Source organism: Balearica regulorum, chromosome 3, assembly GCF_011004875.1.
Source record: "Balearica regulorum gibbericeps isolate bBalReg1 chromosome 3, bBalReg1.pri, whole genome shotgun sequence".
In the NCBI taxonomy this organism is placed as follows: domain Eukaryota; kingdom Metazoa; phylum Chordata; class Aves; order Gruiformes; family Gruidae; genus Balearica; species Balearica regulorum.
In genome coordinates, this window is record NC_046186.1 from 74627090 (window position 1) to 74644751 (window position 17662).

General features: G+C 41.9%; 1 protein-coding gene across 1 annotated transcript in view; it reads left to right on the forward strand.

Annotated features, from left to right (window-relative positions):
- Positions 1-16508, forward strand: part of FNDC1 (fibronectin type III domain containing 1) — a 77553-nt gene extending 61045 nt beyond the window's left edge. Inside the window, exons 16-20 of the mRNA XM_075748485.1 lie at positions 6616-6695; positions 9418-9447; positions 11703-11864; positions 12927-13049; positions 14521-16508. Coding sequence (XP_075604600.1) covers positions 6616-6695; positions 9418-9447; positions 11703-11864; positions 12927-13049; positions 14521-14636 — 511 coding nt within the window. The 3' untranslated portion in view covers positions 14637-16508. The remainder of the gene's footprint in view (positions 1-6615; positions 6696-9417; positions 9448-11702; positions 11865-12926; positions 13050-14520) is intronic.
- Positions 16509-17662: the final 1154 nt, after the last annotated feature.

The following is a 17662-nucleotide window of genomic DNA, read 5'->3' on the forward strand; positions in this document are numbered from 1 at the left end:
TACTTGCACATTAGAGATCTGCAATTGTATGCTTTGCATCTGCTAGTGCCTTTGTTATAAAACATCATTGTTACAAAAGTATGGAGGGAGGTGTGGGGCACAGTTTACCTATGGGCTTCACCTGTTATAACAAGATGGAAGTGGTCTGAGATCTCCTAAACTCTGTTCTAGATGATAGTGAGAGAAGTGATTGCAGACCCATCCACGTCCTTGTGACTTTAGGACAGCCTTTCCCTAAACCTCTTTCCTCCTGCCACTAGTCCCAGTTCCTGCCTCCACATCCCAGACTCCTGTACATCCCCAACCCTTTTCCCCTTCACCAGTTTTCTGTAGCTTCTCTTCCACTCCTCCACTCTCACCCTGTCCCCCATGCAGGCCAGGGAGGCATTGCCTGTCTGCCCCAGCTTCCCCTGACCAGGGTCCTCCACCTCTTGCTCCTCTGCCATTTCCACCTCTTCACTGTCTTTCAGTGAAGTCTCCCTCTCCTGCTGCCCCAAGGACAGTGTTGAAGGCCAGCGATAGCTCTCTGCTTCTCATGCCCAACATCTCAAGGGCTCCAGGTCACCAGAAAGAATAATTGCAGTGAAAGCCCCCGGGACCCCTGCAACTGCTGTCCCAGCCACACTCGGTGCAGGGGAATTGGTGGAAATTGAGCTGCCAGCCTGTGATACATCTACTGAGAAGTACATTAACTCCAGGCTTCAGAAGGTCACAATTTGGCCGTATTTGAATGGAGTTTTATAGGAACAGCAAATGCATGTCCATGAACCTAGTAATTCCCATGTCAAATATTAAGATTCTGTTTCAAAGTAGGGAGGTTCAAGCAAGTTACATTTATTTTAAGCATATTATTTCCCCAGCATCTTACTGAAGAATGGTATAATCCTTTGGCCTCTATTGTACACTGTGGGAGGCAATAAAGGCTTCATGTGGGGTTTGTGGTGGGGAAGGAGGGTTGTTTACAACAGAGAAATTATGTGTATTGTCCAATATCTCATTTACATTCTCCAAATCCACAGACTGAATTGATTGCATATTTTTTGTCTTAAAAATAGCTCCCTAACCACTGGGAGAAGACCCCATGCCTAACTAAGAAAATATGGTGTGAAATCTGAAGTTAGTCTGAAAATTTTGTGTTTGCATTCATTAAGTTGAATTTACTGTATGCAGATGCTATTGACTGCGTGGTGTCCCATGAGGGGTGGTGCAATCTTGCAGCATGTGCAGCGTATCAGAGAAGGGTTGGCATCTTGGCAGAAGTCAGCTCTAGAGAAGATTTGAAGCTGTCAGCATCTTCTGGAAAACATCTGCCTGGTGTTTAGGTTTTACAAACAAAACGGAAGTCTGTGTTTAACCCATGTCATAAGTTGTCTTCTGAGGCCTGATCTAACCTCCATTTGAGAAGTGGAAGTTTTTCCATTAGCAAAACTCTGGTCCGTTTCAGCGGGCACAGAAGCTGCTTCCTTGTGACATGTGAATATAAATGCTAAAACGACTTTAAACCTTACGAAATCTTAAAAATGGCAGTCTTGACAGTGTCCCTTCCCTAACCTTAATTCTCAGCCGTCACAGAAGACTAATGCAAAGGGCTGGACAGCATCCGCTGAACTGCTACGTCCAGTCTCCTGCAGTCACAAACATTATAATCCTTGTCATAAACATTTCAGTCTCTTACTTGAGCATGGTTAGGCTTTTTCCTGCCTTTCTGCAGGAAAGCTGTGGCAGTGCCTGATGGGAGTGTCTAGATACTCTCATGATTTAAAACACCATCCTTCACCACTGTATCTCCATGTCTTATCAAATCTTCTTCCCTGTCCACTTGGATTTTTTTCCCTCCAGGGACATTTTGATCCCACAGTGCCAGCTACCAATTCCAGTGCTGTACAGAGCATTTCATAGGAGGCTCTCAAACATTTTCTCAGGGCTCACAACTGCAAACAGAGCCTGGATCTTCTGGCTCTGGGGGCCAGATGCACCAAAAATTTCTGTTGCCTTTCTGTATCTCCTCCATTAAAGCAAAGCCACAGTATCTCAAACAAGCAGTATCAGCCACAGGTGGCTGCTGTGTATCACCAGACAGCACAAAAGAGGTAAGATGTCAAAGAAACCCTTGTCCTGTGCAAGTGGTAGGCCTGTGTGGCACATACATACCTCACACCAGCTGTGTAGAAAGCTCCTCTTCCAATTGTGCTCTAGTGTCATACTATAATATTTGTTGTAAATATTCATGATGAATGTAATGCTAGGCCATTTTTAATGGCAGGAGATGCTTTGCTCTAGCCTTTGCACCTGCAGGCAGCTGATCTACGTGTTTTTTTTCTGGACGTGTGGTGCAGTTGCAGGAGGAGGGTTTCAGCCCCTGCTGCCCTCTCCACATGCTCGTGGGAGGAAACTTGCCTGTCCTTCCAAACCCCCTCTTGGCCTCTTTCCCCCATCATCCACCGGTCCTGCTGGGCGGTGGGTCTGTGGGGTGCTATCACATCGACTTGTCCCCTCCCCTTCCTGGGCAGCGTGTGACTCTCCCTCCTGGACACCTGCATGTACCCTCTGCGCATCCAGCCTGGCTCTCACCCAGTGCTGACAGGGATCCGGCAGCAGCCATCCCACCATCCCCGTGGCTGGCATACGGTCACAGGGACAGGCTCCCGCCCTGCCATCTGTGGCACGTGTGGACGGTGCTGCTTTGTATACCATGGCCGTCTGGCGTCCTGCCATCCCTGCCTGCCGCTGGACGGAGCGCAGGGCTGGGGGTCCATGCAGGCATGCCTTTGGAGAGGCTGGAAAAAGGATTTTACGGCTAACTAATTTTTTCAAAACCAGCTGCTTCCCTAATTAGCCTGCGGAGTGATTATCTCACTTTGTAGCTGTGAGTGCCAGCTATTTAATTCCAACAGAAGGGAAACACCTTGAATTAAATCATAAAATCATTTTGCTCAAAGTGACAGGTATGGTGATACAATTAGTCATATAGGCTAAGTGAATAAAAATATTACACATTCATTGCCCCATTACGGTTTACTATGTTCTTTCTTGACATGTCAGTAGAAGTGGTATATAAAATCTCAAAGGGGGTTTATTCTTAGGAGAAAAAGGTATTTCCTTGTCTGTATTGAAAATTAACAATGAACAGTATTGCATCTGTTGCAGTTGTGATTCTTCTGTGCCTCTTGGTAACAATTCATTGCATTTCTGCCTAACTAAAGTGTGATCAAAGCACAATCAACTTATATATTACAAATTTTGTTCATGTATTTATGTGATGAAGAACAGTTGAGTTATACTGATTTGGGATTTCCTGGCAAATTCATCAGCTGAAGGATTCTGACTAATGAAAATGTCAGATGCTCGGACCTAGAAAGACTTTGGCAATTTCTTTTTTATTTGTCATGTCTGAGAAAGAAATATATCCTGACTGCATTATTTTATTGACATTCTTAATACAGCAATCATAGCATCGTCTATGTTTAAAATCACAGGTCAGCAAGTCATAAGACCTGGCTCTCTTTCTGGCACAACTAGAGGCTTCTTGTATATATAAAGGCTTAGGAACTAATTTTCCAATTTAGCGAAGAAAAACGTACTCATAACTTCATCGCTGTTTTTTCCAGACAGTCAGGCAGGCAACTTGAACAATCATGTGTCCCAGACAGGCTTCTGTGTATGTAACAGGACACCTGAATGCACAGTTGCCTTTATGGCATAGGTAATCAGTCCCTGCATTGCGCATTAAATACCAAACTAACTGGTTTTCCCCACTTATGTAGGTGCACAAGGTTCTTGGGCTGCTCTCTCCTATTTCAGATGTGGATCATTGCACATGGGATGCGCGATGTGAATGTTTTGCAGCTAGCATTAATACACACATATTAAGTGCCTTGAAAGGGTTGCTCAGAAGGTCCCGCTGTGTTGCAAAGGTGGTATCTAATTATACCTCTTTGGAAGCAGTGGGAAGTCAGGCATCTGTACAGATGTTTTCACTATGTTTTGAAGCATTGCAGAAAAGATGTGGGCTGGAAAACATTTTTCTCCTGCTCTTGAAGTAGTTACACCAAGCGTTGGGCTAAGTCAGTACATGTAGGAGCTGTGTTGTGGCCATTTCGGAAGCCAGCATGAGGAATCACTGCCTTGTGTCCCATCCCTGTGGTCAGCCTTGCATTGCCGGCCTCTGTCCCAATCCGGGTGGAGAAGGTGCCAGTGAGTGAAGGAGGTGTGGATGGATGCAGGTGTCCCGTGAGAGCATTGGCAAATTATTGGGGATTAAAGCAGTGCTCAGGCTGCTGTACTCTGCTCAGGTGGCCAGAAGTAGAGGAGCACACAGGAGGCTTTTTGCCTCCCCTCTCCTTTTTCTCCAGCCATGCTAAACACTTAGAAGCTGCGGTCAAGAAATCAAGGTCAATGGTTAAAACCACAGGCAAATATTTCTGCCAGCAAGACAGTTGTGCTAGGAATGAGCAAAAGACACAGCTGTGCTAAATTTCACTATTTGATGTGGTTTCTTTTTGCCACAGTATGTGTGTCTTGTAACACAAAGCTGAGTCCTTTGTGAGCATCGTATAGTCGTTAATTACAGGTGAACTGGCTGCAGAAAGCAGGAGTGAAGCTGTTTCTGGCATCAGCTGTGGGATGTAGGTTGGACAGGAGACATGTCCAGGGGTGGGAACGTGTCCTGTGGAGCACCTGACCACGCATGTGCTCTAGGTCTGGCACAAATACGAGGTAAAGCTTGTGCCACGGATGAAGGCCAGAATATTTCAATTCTTGTAGCTTGCCTAGAAGACCCACCTGTATTTTTTACACAGTGAACAAGAAGACCTGGCACGTACCCTGGACATAACCAGCTTCCTTCACAGCAAAACCCAGTGTTCACAGGACTGTCACCCTTCTGCTGAAGAAGTGGATGTTATTTGCACATCTTTTCAGCCTTTTCATAGAGATCAGTCTGATTTTGAAGCAAAGCAGTTCACTTTTCATGAAAAAAGGCATTCCTTTTAATGAAAAAAGAGATTCACCTTTGCCAAAGTGCTGGCTCATCTGGATGAATAGTTTCCTGTGTGCTTTGCTGGTGCTTTGGCCAGAGAGGTTCCTTTCAGGAGCCACCTCCAGGCACTGCTCTGTGGCTTGAGGAACAGGTGTATCTTGTGGTACAGGAAAGTGCACATGGTAAAAATTGAGTGGCAGACTGAAAATATCAAAGCTCCTACAACAGGATCATGTTGAATTTTCCTGCTACTTGGTAGGCTGTAAAGTATGAGCATCTTATGTGGCACTACACCACACGTTACACTCTTACGTTGCAAGCACTACTGTCATCTCTCGTGGACAGAAGGAAAAAGAAGGGAGTGAAGTTTTTAATATGGATGGTGTACACGCTTGGTGCATAAACTGTGCCAGGTGGCAATAGCTTCCAGGGACATCAGACCACCCTTGCTATGAACCATGCTGTCTCAGCCCAGTGTGGGCCATGCAGGCAGAGCAGTGCAGGCAGGTTTCTGTGCAGGATGGGGAGAGCTTTGCCGCCAAGAGCAGCCTGATGTTTTTAATGGAGCAGGCTCACTTTCACCAGCTGAGGAGCATCAGGCCTGCCACGCAGATGGGACATTGCCATGGGAGGTAATCCAACACTTGGTGGCAACCATCCCTGCAAGTAAGCACTTGCCCTGTTATGTGCATGGCACTTTTGGAGATGTCTGCTTTTGGATGAGAAGCTAAATCAGGATCCAAATGCTATGTGGATATTACAGAGGCACAGTGATTTTATTTTTTTTATTCATTTCTTTACAAGAATGAAATTGAGCAAGCAGGCAAGAAAGGAAAACCTAAACTCAGGCACTTTAAAAATGCGGTGCTGGAACTTCTTGCAATAATCTTCCATTCTAGTTGGTTTCTGCTGAACTGGATACAAAGATAAAAGGGAAAGAAGAAAACATTAATGTCAGGTTAGGCATCAACTGAAAATCATTGTACTTGGAAATGAAATAAAATGTGCTTACACATATACTTCTCTAAAAGTGAGAGTAATTTTGATTCTATCAAGCAAACAACGTAGTACTAGTGGCGAGTCATGTGCCTCAAGTTAAGCATGTGATTTAAATACTTTGGGGAATCAATAAGGCAACATGTGAAGCTTTCTCATATTACTCAAGTATTGTGATCTTAATGCTGCTAAAGTTTTTAAAGAAAGGTCAAAAGCTTAACTTCTGATCTCAAATAAATCTGATCCAGTTTTAGTTTGCGGTTTGCACCACTGTTTTTGTAGGAGGTAATCTGGTTTAAAACTATTCCTGAGATCAGAATTTAATTTCCTTGCAACTTTTAGTCTATTGCTATTGGTTGTTTTGTAAAAAGTGGATGTAGTTGTGTGTGGTTTTTGGAAGGGGGATGATAAAAATAAATGATCCAAAAATATGCATGGGAGCAATTGTAAAAAGGAGAAATTTGTCTGTATCGGCCAGCTTGTATCCTGGCTGAGTATCCAACTCCATTTAATGCAAAGGACATGTGAACTCAGTGGAATTTGGCTGGTTTGATTCTCACTCTATTTTAATATTATTTATAATTTAGCCATTGCAGTGGAATCGATGTTTTAACCTTATTGTCCCTCTCTTTTTGTTTCAGGTATTATTTTAAAGTCCAAGCAAAGAATCCCTTTGGTTATGGGCCTGTTAGCTCTTCAGTCTCATTTATCACAGAATCTGGTATGCTTTGCTTTTTATTTTCATCTCAAAACTGAATTCCTAATAACAGATGTGGCAGGGCAATGACTAAAACCAGCATGGTAACAACAGTGATTATCCTGAACTGGCTGCTTTGAGGGTTTTTTTAGGTTAATTATTTGTTTTCAGTAGAGCTAGGAAAATAATATGCACCTCTAATGCCACTATGAAAATATAAGTGACATTAATGTGAGCTTTAGGGGAACAGGAAGTTGAATTTAAAATACAAAAGACTACTAATGTTCAATAATACAGAAGCAATGGGAAGTTTGATGTCTTTGATAGATTAACCAAACATTTAGTAAATTAGCTTTCTAACTGTGAACAGCTGAACAGTTGGAAGCGATTGTCTCTGGAAGAAATATAGGAAACAATTGTTCCATCAGATGGGCAAAGTTCTCCATTCTTTTTTTGACATGGCACACTGCACTTTCACAGGGCTAATAGTGCATTCAAGAGCAACACCCCCTTCTAAAAATAGTACGTTAAATGAACTATTTTTACCCATTTATTCTTTTTCTTCTTCCGTTGACCCAGAGGCCAATGACTCCACTGAATAATAAAGGACAAATTTTTCAGTCTTCACTTGAGGGAAAGGTCTCTTGTGTCTTGCAAATTTTGCCCTTTTGATGACACGGGGTTTACGCAGTCTCTGCCTTTGCTCGTTTGACTTCACCCTGTAATGCTTGCTTCAGAAGCTCCATTAAGATCCATGGAAGTAAGTCTTCACAGTAGGGGGACAAAAATTCAAGATAAGTAAATGGTCCCGCATAACATATTCATATTTTTTTTAAAGTAGTAAGAAGTTCAAGTGTAAATTCAAGCATGATATTTAACATTGGATAAATATGGCAGTGTGCCCAGGTGGCTAAGGCAGCCAACAGCATCCTGGCTTGTATCAGGAATAGTGTGGCCAACAGGACTAGGGAAGTGATCATCCTCCTGTACCTGGCACTGATGAGGCCATACCTCAAGTACTGTGTTCAGTTTTGGGCCCCTCACTACAAGAAAGACATTGAGGTGCTGGAGCACGTCCAAAGAAGGGCAACGAAGCTGGTGAAGGGTCTAGAGCACAAGTCTTGTGAGGAGCGGTTGAGGGAACTGGGGTTGTTTAGCCTGGAGAAGAGGAGGCTGAGGGGAGACCTGATTGCTCTCTGCAACTCCCTGACAGGAGGTTGTAGCCAGGTGGGTGTTGGTCTCTTCTCCCAAGTAACAAGTGATAGGACAAGAGGAAATGGCCTCAAGTTGCACCAGGGGAGGTTTAGATTGGATATTAGGAAAATTTCCTCACCGAAAGGGTTATCAAGCATTGGATCAGGCTGCCCAGGGAAGTGGTTGAGTCACCATCCCTGGAGGTATTTAAAAAATGTGTAAACGTGGCAACTAGGGACATGGCTTAGGGGTGGACTTAGGAGTGTTAGGTTTACTGTTGGACTTGGTGATCTTAAAGGTCTTTTCCAACCTAAATGATTCTATGATTCTGCACTGTACCTTGCAGGGAGATTTGCTTATTATCTGGCTGCCAGTAAAGGGGCCTGAATGCCTAGTTTTCCCATCCAAAATCAGCTACCTTGTAAGCTTTATTTAACAGGTTAAATCCACCAAATTTAAAGTTTTATTTGCGGCACTGATCTTTCGTTTGTCATGTGGCCAATGGTGGCTTTCCAGCTGGCACAAGTACAAAAGCAGTTGCTAAATCTAAAGCCAGATGGTATAGTTATAGTGATGGATTAGGTCAGAAGAGATAGAATTTGCTAATTCAGAGTGGTCTTCTAGTGCAACTGAAAGGTCTGAACTGATGGGAATATTCAGTAAAGAATGCCATCACAGGATAAAGCAGCTTATTGAAAATGTTCAATCTTACCCCTAGTAACACTCTGAAGAGAACAGAAAACCATTGTTCTCTTTCATCAAATGGTAAAAACTCCCTGGAATTTTTCTTCCCCATTGGTAGACAAGCACCATGCTTTTTTTTTCAGGTATTTTGTGTGCAATAAGGGCTACTTAAGAGATTACAGAAACTACAATGTAATGAATACAGACAAGCTACCATATTAGATCATGCTGTTTTGTTATCCTTACTCCACACCTATTCCATCCTTCTTTTAAAAAAGAGAGTATTTCAAGCAAGCAGAAGCTCCTGAGGAAGTGTACAGTGGTCCCTGCACTGCCCAGGGGCCTCCCGCAAAAATTCTGCCACTATGACAAAAAAGAGTTAAAAAGATAAATTTTACATATTTATGAATAGCACTAAACAACTGAGCTAAACATGATGGATGTCCAAGACTGAGATTTGCCTACAAGAAGTAGGTTACATTTCCCTTTGGAAGGTAGGTCTGCAGGTGTAACTAAAACTATATATTCAGAAACCTACAGTGAAACTATCCCCCTGCTCTGAGGACCTTCTGAGAAGAGGAAATCTGTTTCAAAACTGGCTTTGAACTTTGGTACTAATCTCAGCAGGTTTTTACGATATCAGAATAAATATACCCTCCTGTGGCAAGTTTCATCAACTGGGAAAAACAGTGGAATAACAAACATTCATTAGCTCTGCAAATTGGCAAGACAGGTAAATCCCCCATTCATAAAGTAGCTACAGGCAGTTACTCTGCAACTGAGATTGTCGAGTGATGTTGTATGTTTCATATTATAAAAGAATGTTTAGAACAAAATATTAAATCTTTTATTTGTTTCATTCTTCTAGACAATCCCCTCCTCATTGTCAGACCACCTGGTAAGTCTCATTCTGCTGTTTCTTTCATGAAGTGCATAAAACCTGTGCAAAACAGTTACAATGTAGGTGTTAGAAGAACATTATCACACAGTTTGAGTTACACTTTTAAGCAGGAAAAGGTAGTAATTCATTGTGCTAATTAACAAAACATTTTCTTTCTTAGGACCTCGTATTCTGCTCTTTGAAAAGAAATCTTGTAAATATATGTTAGAATAAGCACTTGATTTTGGCCCATTTTTTGCCTGGTATAACAGCTTTAATTGCTTAGTAATAAGCACTGAACAATATCGCTTCGGTATCTGTGCCCTTCAGTTGCCTGAGCATAGCTTGAACAGCAGGATCAAATTTTCCTATCTCTATTATATCTATTTATCTCTATTATATCTCTATCTCTATGTTATATTCATCTATACTGATCATCATGTCCTTATAAATACTAACAAAGTCAAAGATTTTGTTACTGACCTGAATGATATGCCACGAAGCTGTTGAGCTTGCTTTGCATTTCCAAACTTGCAATAAGGCAGTTCAGCCCCTCATCAGAAGAGCTGATTTCCTGGTGCTGGGACCAACCTTGTTGACATGTACAGGTTGGTAGGGTAACCCCAGACAGCACGTGCTCTCAGAAGACATGCAAGAAAAAGACCTCATAGTTATTACGCTCTGTCAGCTTTCCTAAGCAGTTGAAACGGTTGGTTCTGGGGCTTTTTGACTACATATTGTACATGAAAACAATGTCCAGTGTCTCCCACCTTTCTATGTTTTACTACGCTTGTTAGTCTGTTTCTTCTGCGTCCTCTCCAATGTCTCTGCTGATGCAAAGCTGTTGGAGAGAACAAGCACGCTATGTCTCTGGCAGTCAGTGTGTCACCTGTCACCTTCAGGTTTTTTGCTGTCAGTTATTTTGTGGGTCTGTTCATGGAAAGGAGGTTTTGGAAAGTGATGGTTTTTGCAATGGTAGTTTCTGCTGCAACTGGACAAAGAGAAAATATTTTTGTGTAGCTGCAGTGGTAGAGATAAGATAGACCAAAAAGAGGTGGCAGACCTCTGGGAACCTGAGGAAATGATGAGTTTCTGCACATCCAGTGCAGCTTTTACAGGACATGCTAAGTTTATCCTTCAGGATTTTTGGAGATGGGCAAAAGTGATGGACAAAAGCAGACTATTCACAGCAATTAAGCTACATTCAAGAAATAGATAGTTTGTTGCTTTATTCTAAAGAGAAAGCTGCGGCCACCATCTTGCAATCCTTTCACTGTGTGACTAATTGTATGAAGTCAGTCTAGTTACGTTTGTGTCCATACCAGTGGAGTTTTGAGGACTGCTGATCAGTGATTGCTTCTCACATGCAAGTGTTTGCAGGATTTGGTCCATGTGCCTAGGGAAAGGGAGGAAGACTGACTAATAGAAAAAACTTTCATTCTCGTTTGTAAGCCACCTCAAAATAGCACAGTAAAAACAGGACTTTGTGCTGTAGCTAGAGAGAAAAATACCAGTTATCACATTGGAAGCTTTTTGTGTAATTATATATACATTCCTACAACAGCATTTTCAAAAGAAATTATATTGTCTTGGTTAGTATAAAGCAAACATTTAGGCAAGCCAGTAAGAATATGTAGTCTTTTGTGATAATTAAGCAGTCTCCTGGACAGAGCTCCCCAGGAAAGGTCCGGCTTGACTGTTATTGGAACCTCATCAGTTTTGATGTAATGTGGGAAAACAAAACAGAAAAGTACATTTCTGATCAGATCTTTTTAACCAAATAGGAAGAATAGACTTTAATTCACATCACAGACTGTTACTCACCGCAGAATTTTTAACATCTATTTTTTTTAGCAAAAGGATTAAGTTTTGTACTTAGTGTTAAAATTCAAGTGACTGTATTTAGACAATGTCACTGTCAGACCTAAGTTCTGTTTAGAAAAAAAACTGAGTATCACCAGGTAGAGAAGATGTCTTACTAAAACCAGTGAGACTATTTACTTAAAACTGTGGTTCAGTACATGAAATAATTTTTTTTTATCATTTTAACAGTTACGATTTTCTCTTGCCTAGAAGGGATTTAATCAAATCCCTTGTTTTTTAAATTTTTTTTCATAGTATTTGTTCTTGAAGTAGTATTTCTGGATAGAGAAAAGTCATGCATTAATCTGCTGCAGCATCTCTTTTAGAACATTTTCAGATGTTAACCTCAGCAAAACTCAGACTGAAATGCTAAAGTCTGTCCTTAACGGTGAATTATTTTTTTCTCCAAGGCGGTGAGCCTATCTGGATCCCCTTCACTTTTAAATATGACCCCACCTATTCAGACTGCAGCGGCAAGCAGTATGTGAAACGAACTTGGTACCGCAAGTTTGTAGGAGTGGTTCTTTGCAACTCCTTAAGGTACAAGATTTACCTCAGCGATGACCTGAAAGGTAAGCACCAAGATTAATTTCCTGATATATGATTACTTGTCATCTCCATCTTCTCACTTTCTTTACCTTGTCTGTGAAGAAATTGTGTGGCAGCTATCCAAGAGTCCTTTCTAGAAGGTCTGATGTGATAGCTGAGCTGCCCTGCTTTTGCATTATGCTCATGCCTTGGCATTAGCTTTCAAGCAGAGTTCTTTAGACAGAGGACAGGAGGAAATTTTCCCTTGAAAAGCCCGTGTGTTTTTGTATCCTGAGAAAGCAATGCGCTTTGTACTGTGAAGACAAAGTTCTGCTCCCCACACGTCTTCCTGGGAAGTCCCATGCTTCCTCCACAGGCGGGTGAGCCCCAGCTGCACAGAGTCAGAGCAATACACCCGAGAGCGCCCCAGGGCAGATCAGAGTGGGGAACAGGGAGGGAATGACTGGTATTACAGTGACTGGGTGAGCAGTACTCCTAAGGGTTAACAGTAGCTTTTACATGGGCGTATTTGCTGAGAGAGAATGAAGAAAACTTGCCATAATGTTGATCTGGAGTACTGGGATTATCTCATGAGCTTTTCAGATTATGCTGATGTGTTATTTTTATTGCAATGTGTTTATATAGTTTAAAGGCAGTGTTTGAATATGCAGTAAGAAACAATCAGGGCAGCAGGACCCACCTTATCTGCTAGAGAGAGAGCTCCACAGTTTTTAGTTTTCATTTGAGACTGCACTCAAACTGATGGTGTTGACAAATGGAGTGGTTTTTACTTTCTCATGACATATTGAAATGACTGGTTTGATTGAAATTTCCTCCACCTGCACCTGTGGTGCAGTGTCCATGAACTTGAAAATGGGGAATATTCCTTACTGAGCTATAACCCATTTCTCTTTTCCATAATTTCTCCTTCCATACTGTGAAGGTAGCATTCTCCCTCTTTTGAACCACTGTTTGTTCGTTGATAATACTGTGTTTGTCACTGTAGTACTTCTCCTGCTTTCTCCCACATCTATTTTCCTGGCAGTGAAGAGCATTGCAAACAAAAACAATGCTGAGTCAAATAATCTGTCTGTATCACCCTTCAGACACCTTCTACAGCATTGGGGATAGCTGGGGAAGGGGCGAGGACCACTGCCAGTTTGTGGATTCACACCTGGATGGAAGAACGGGACCTCAGTCATACGTTGAAGCCCTGCCCACCATCCGAGGTATGGCAATGCAGGAGTGGGGTGCTGGCCAGGTGCCTGTCATCCCATCCATAGGTTTAATGGTAGGGAGCGGGGCCAAGAGTGAGGGTCTTTGTCAACGGCTGCCGGCAGCTCTCTGAGGAGTCCTGCTGATGCAGTAGGTGGTAAGATGGTCTTGTACTCAGGCCTAGCTGAACAGGTTACGAAAGTCCTAGAAGCACTTGTGGGTGTTGACAGGGAGAGAGAGAGAGACAGAGAGACAGAAAGAGAGGGGCCTGCCTATAATGCAAATAATTTACAGGAACAAATGCAAAAACAAAAAGAAAAAAATTGTATAGGTCTATGAAACCTTACTCCTAATTATAGGACCTGCCTCACTGAATTTAGGTGCAAAAACTCTTCCACATGCCACAAAGGACTAGCTACATCTTTGCAAATATGGCTTTTGCAAATGTTTTCTGACCAGTTTGTTCAGTGCAAAACACATAGGAGTATGTCTAGTGACTTAAGTTCAGACTGCAGGACTTTTATTCTGACCTGGTAGATATCTCCCTCCAAGTGAAAATTCTCACCTTGAAGGAGTTCCTCTGAGTAAACTGCTCAGCTCACATAGCCAATAATGTGATGGCTTGCTTCACAAACTGAACCCAATAGTGAAAGTCAGCCAATCTTTTCAATAAGTCTATTGATTTAAATTATTCTGTTGCCTTTAATGGTTTCCATGTTAAATTATTTGTTGATATTCTTTTCATGGTGGCGTTACCAGGAAGAAACTGATATAGTCACTGGTATTTATATATCACTGGGAAGTACTGCATTTTTCAGTTCAAAAGAGGGATGATTAATCCAGATGTGTATTACTAGGTCTAGGAGACAGAGATAGAGAGCACACAGAAATTATGTTATTGGCACAAGAAATGAGTGTTTCAGATGTTCCAGTGCACGAGCTATGCGGAGAAGAATGCTGCACCTCTCCTAATGCTTTAAGCAGCCATATTTTTTCTGCAGATGAAGAAAAAGGAGGAGAAAGGGCTTAACTCCGTATTTACTACATGAAATGATACCTTTTTGTTTTGTGAAAAGCTGATGTTTCTTGATAGTCTCTTGAGCCCTATGAGATAATATGATTTGATGGTATTTTTTGCCCCAGAGTCCTTCATATATTTAAATTGACTTGCAAACTTCATAAACACAGCTGAAATATAGCCACCTTTTGGAGTGAAATGCAGAAGTGCTTTGGCAGATCACAGCATTACACAGTAGTTCAAGAGATTTTGGACAGTAAATTCTATGAAAACTACGAGAAATACAAAAGACCAGAGTTAAATCATTCAAGAAAGACCTAAGCAAATACCAGAGCTAGCAAATACCCTCTTGACAAAACTCTAAGCTTCCATTTGGGCTGTGGGACTGACTCTCACTGCATCTGCTACTTCTGTTAAATTACTGTGTCTTTGTTTTGAAATGCAAACGAGCATTTTTCTCCTGACAGGGTATTACCGCCAGTACCGCCAGGAGCCTGTATCATTTGGACGCATTGGACACACAACACCCTACTACTATGTGGGCTGGTATGAGTGCGGTGTGCCCATCCCAGGGAAATGGTAGCAGTCTGCTTTCCTATCTTCGGTAGACCATGTTTTTCCAATGTTTTCTACCGGAGGACTGTAAGCAATTGAAAGAAAAGAAAAGAAAAGAAAAGAAAAGAAAAGAAAAGAAAAGAAAAGAAAAGAAAAGAAAAGAAAAGAAAAGAAAAGAAAAGAAAAGAAAAGAAAAGAAAAGAAAAGAAAAGAAAAGAAAAGAAAAGAAAAGAAAAGAAAAGAAAAGAAAAGAAAAGAAAAGAAAAGAAAAGAAAAGAAAAGAAAAGAAAAGAAAAGAAAAGAAAAAAAATGAGGCAAACTAGTGAAGACCAACTGCTCAAGAAACCCCTGTGAAGCCAAACATGGTCCCCGGTTTACCAGCCTAAATCTGTGGTGCTGCTTGATTTCTGCTTGGAAGCAGGGACAGGATATAAGTTTGGTGTCCTACCTTCCTCCTCTGGGTGTTTAAGGCATGGAGAGGCGGTTGCAATGTGCAACCTGTGAAAGCTAGAACTGTATTCGCCATGAAAATTTGGAAGTTTCTTATATCTTGCAGGAACGACCTAAGCATGCTGTGCTTGCTTAATGGGATGCTAAACTGTCCTTTGCTGCCCGCCGGGGCTCCCCTATGCAATCATGCCACGCAATCGGCCGCCCACCAAAGGCAATATATTCACCTGAAGACTTACCCTGTGGGTTTGCCCACTGCTGGACTAATCACCAGGTCACAGTGTAAATTCACTTTGAGATATATATATCTATATCTTTATAAATACAGTACTGTACATCTGCAGAAGTACTGCTTAGAGATGCTGAGTTTTTCTTGTTCACTAGATAAATATGTTTGGAATTTTTATGTAAAAGGTGCTGTTAATTCTGTGAGATATTGCTATGCACAATATATTAATCAAGGAAAGAGCTATATTCTTCTTTGTGAGTACTGTTGATCTAACATTTGAATTATTGATCAAAGACCTGTGTCCCACTTCCTTGGCAGCCTTTGGACTGGATGTTCAATGGGAATCTACACCTCTATCCATGTTAGAGTGGCACTGTATAGTCCAGCAAAAACACATATTCAGCAGTTTATCCACATGAGTTAAACTTTCTATCCTTTACTATTTAAAACTTTTAATGCGATTTTTCTTCAATCCATTGTCATCTTATTTGGTATGTTATTTATTCCTTGTCAGTATCTTTCACTTCACTGTGTGGAGGCATGGGATGAGTAACTTGCAAATTAGAAACTGCTTTTAACTTATTTGCCCTCCAAAAATAAACCCAAGCCATTAATACAAGTGTCAACTAGCAGGAAACTCATTTGATTTTGATCCGTCCTGGGGACAAATTGGGATACAGTTCATTTAAAATACTACCGAAATCTCTTCCATCCAGACTAGAAAGCAACAACTGACATGGATGAAAGGTATAATGATGATTTTTTTAGCAGGCATTTGGAAGCTTGCAATAACGTAGGATTTTAGTAGTCCTTCTGGGAAATCTAGCATTAATGATTTACTCAGTAACTTTCATGGTCTTACTGTTTCATGGTAACATCTCAACAGCCTTTGCTCATGTTAGTAAGACTTCCCCGTTCTGTCAGCCCGGGAGAGCAGTGGCATACCTGGGGGACGGATCCGGTCTCTGGTCTGTCCCTCGCTTTCATTCCAGCTTACATGTAGTATAGGACTAATACCTTTTCAGTTGCTTCCTGTAGTTATTGTAAATTGTATGGGGACAAAAAAGGAACTAAAGTGATTAAAAGAGCATTTTATTTTTCATGGTGATTTGGGTTTTAACGTTTTAATTGTTCTCACATACTTTTGCTTCAGTACAGTGCTAAATATATGGTCTTGAAGTATAACTTTTTTCCCTAATAAAACTATGATACATGGTTCCATTTCTATTTCATCCTTTCTGGTCATCTGTGTCAAGTAATCTGACAAAGTGAAAAGTTGTTAGCTTTCAAAAAGTCTTCCTTGGGAGAGGAGTAGGTGTCAACTTTTCCTGAGGGACTGGAAGCACGTGAGAGTGTGTTGTTCCCTTTCGAAGGTGGTTAGCAGCTGGCGTGGAGTTACCGAGGGAAAATCATGGCTGACCAGCCTGATCATATTCTTTGTTGAGATGACTGGCTTTGTTGACAAGGGGAGAAAATTGGGTGACAGTTGCTTTGGCTTTTGTAAGGTACTTGGCATGGTCTCCCACTGTGTGCTTGTAGCCAGACTGGTGGGATATGGCTTGGATAATTGGACTTTAAGGTGGATGTAAAGTTAGCTGCATCGTGAGGCTCAAAGCATTGTGATCAAACATAGTGCAAAGTCTAAATGACAGCTACTTGCAACTGCCACTCCCAGTGGCCAGAACTGGGCCAATACTGTCTAATGACCTGGGCGATGGGATGGAGTGCATGGATGGAGTGCACCACCAGCAAGCTTGTGGCTGATACTAACCTGGGGCTGGGGAGTGGTTGATGTGCTGGAGGGCCACGCTGCTGATCAGAGGGACTTTTACGGGCTGGAGAAATGAACTGTCAGGAACCTCCTGCAGTTCAGCAAAGGGAAGTGAGGAGTCCTGCATGTGGGATGGAACAGCCCCTTGCAGCAATGCAGGCTAAGGTGACTGTCTAGAGAGCAGCTTTGCAGAAGAGGACTTGGGGGTTCTTGTGAACAACAGATTGAATATGAAGACTCCAGAGACTCATTCCAACCTAAATTATTCAGTGACTTTTTATGATTCTAGAGGAGACATCCAATAATAAAATGTATTTTTTTCTTTTATTGAATCAAAGTCATGCCTTGGTCCAGAGCCCAGTCTTCAGCACACATGAATGGGACTTGTGCCACTGACTCTAAAGAGCAGGGCCTGGTTTCACCAGTCATGGTTTGGCCTATTGCTTAAAGATAGATGTTCCCTCCCCACAGCCAGTGCATTCTGCATTTTCACCTTCACAGACCACAGGTGGGTTTTGATTTGTCCATCTGCAGAGATGTGGTTCCTTCATTCCCTGCTGGAAAGACCCTTGGGGTGGGACAGTCCCATGTCATCATGGGTAAA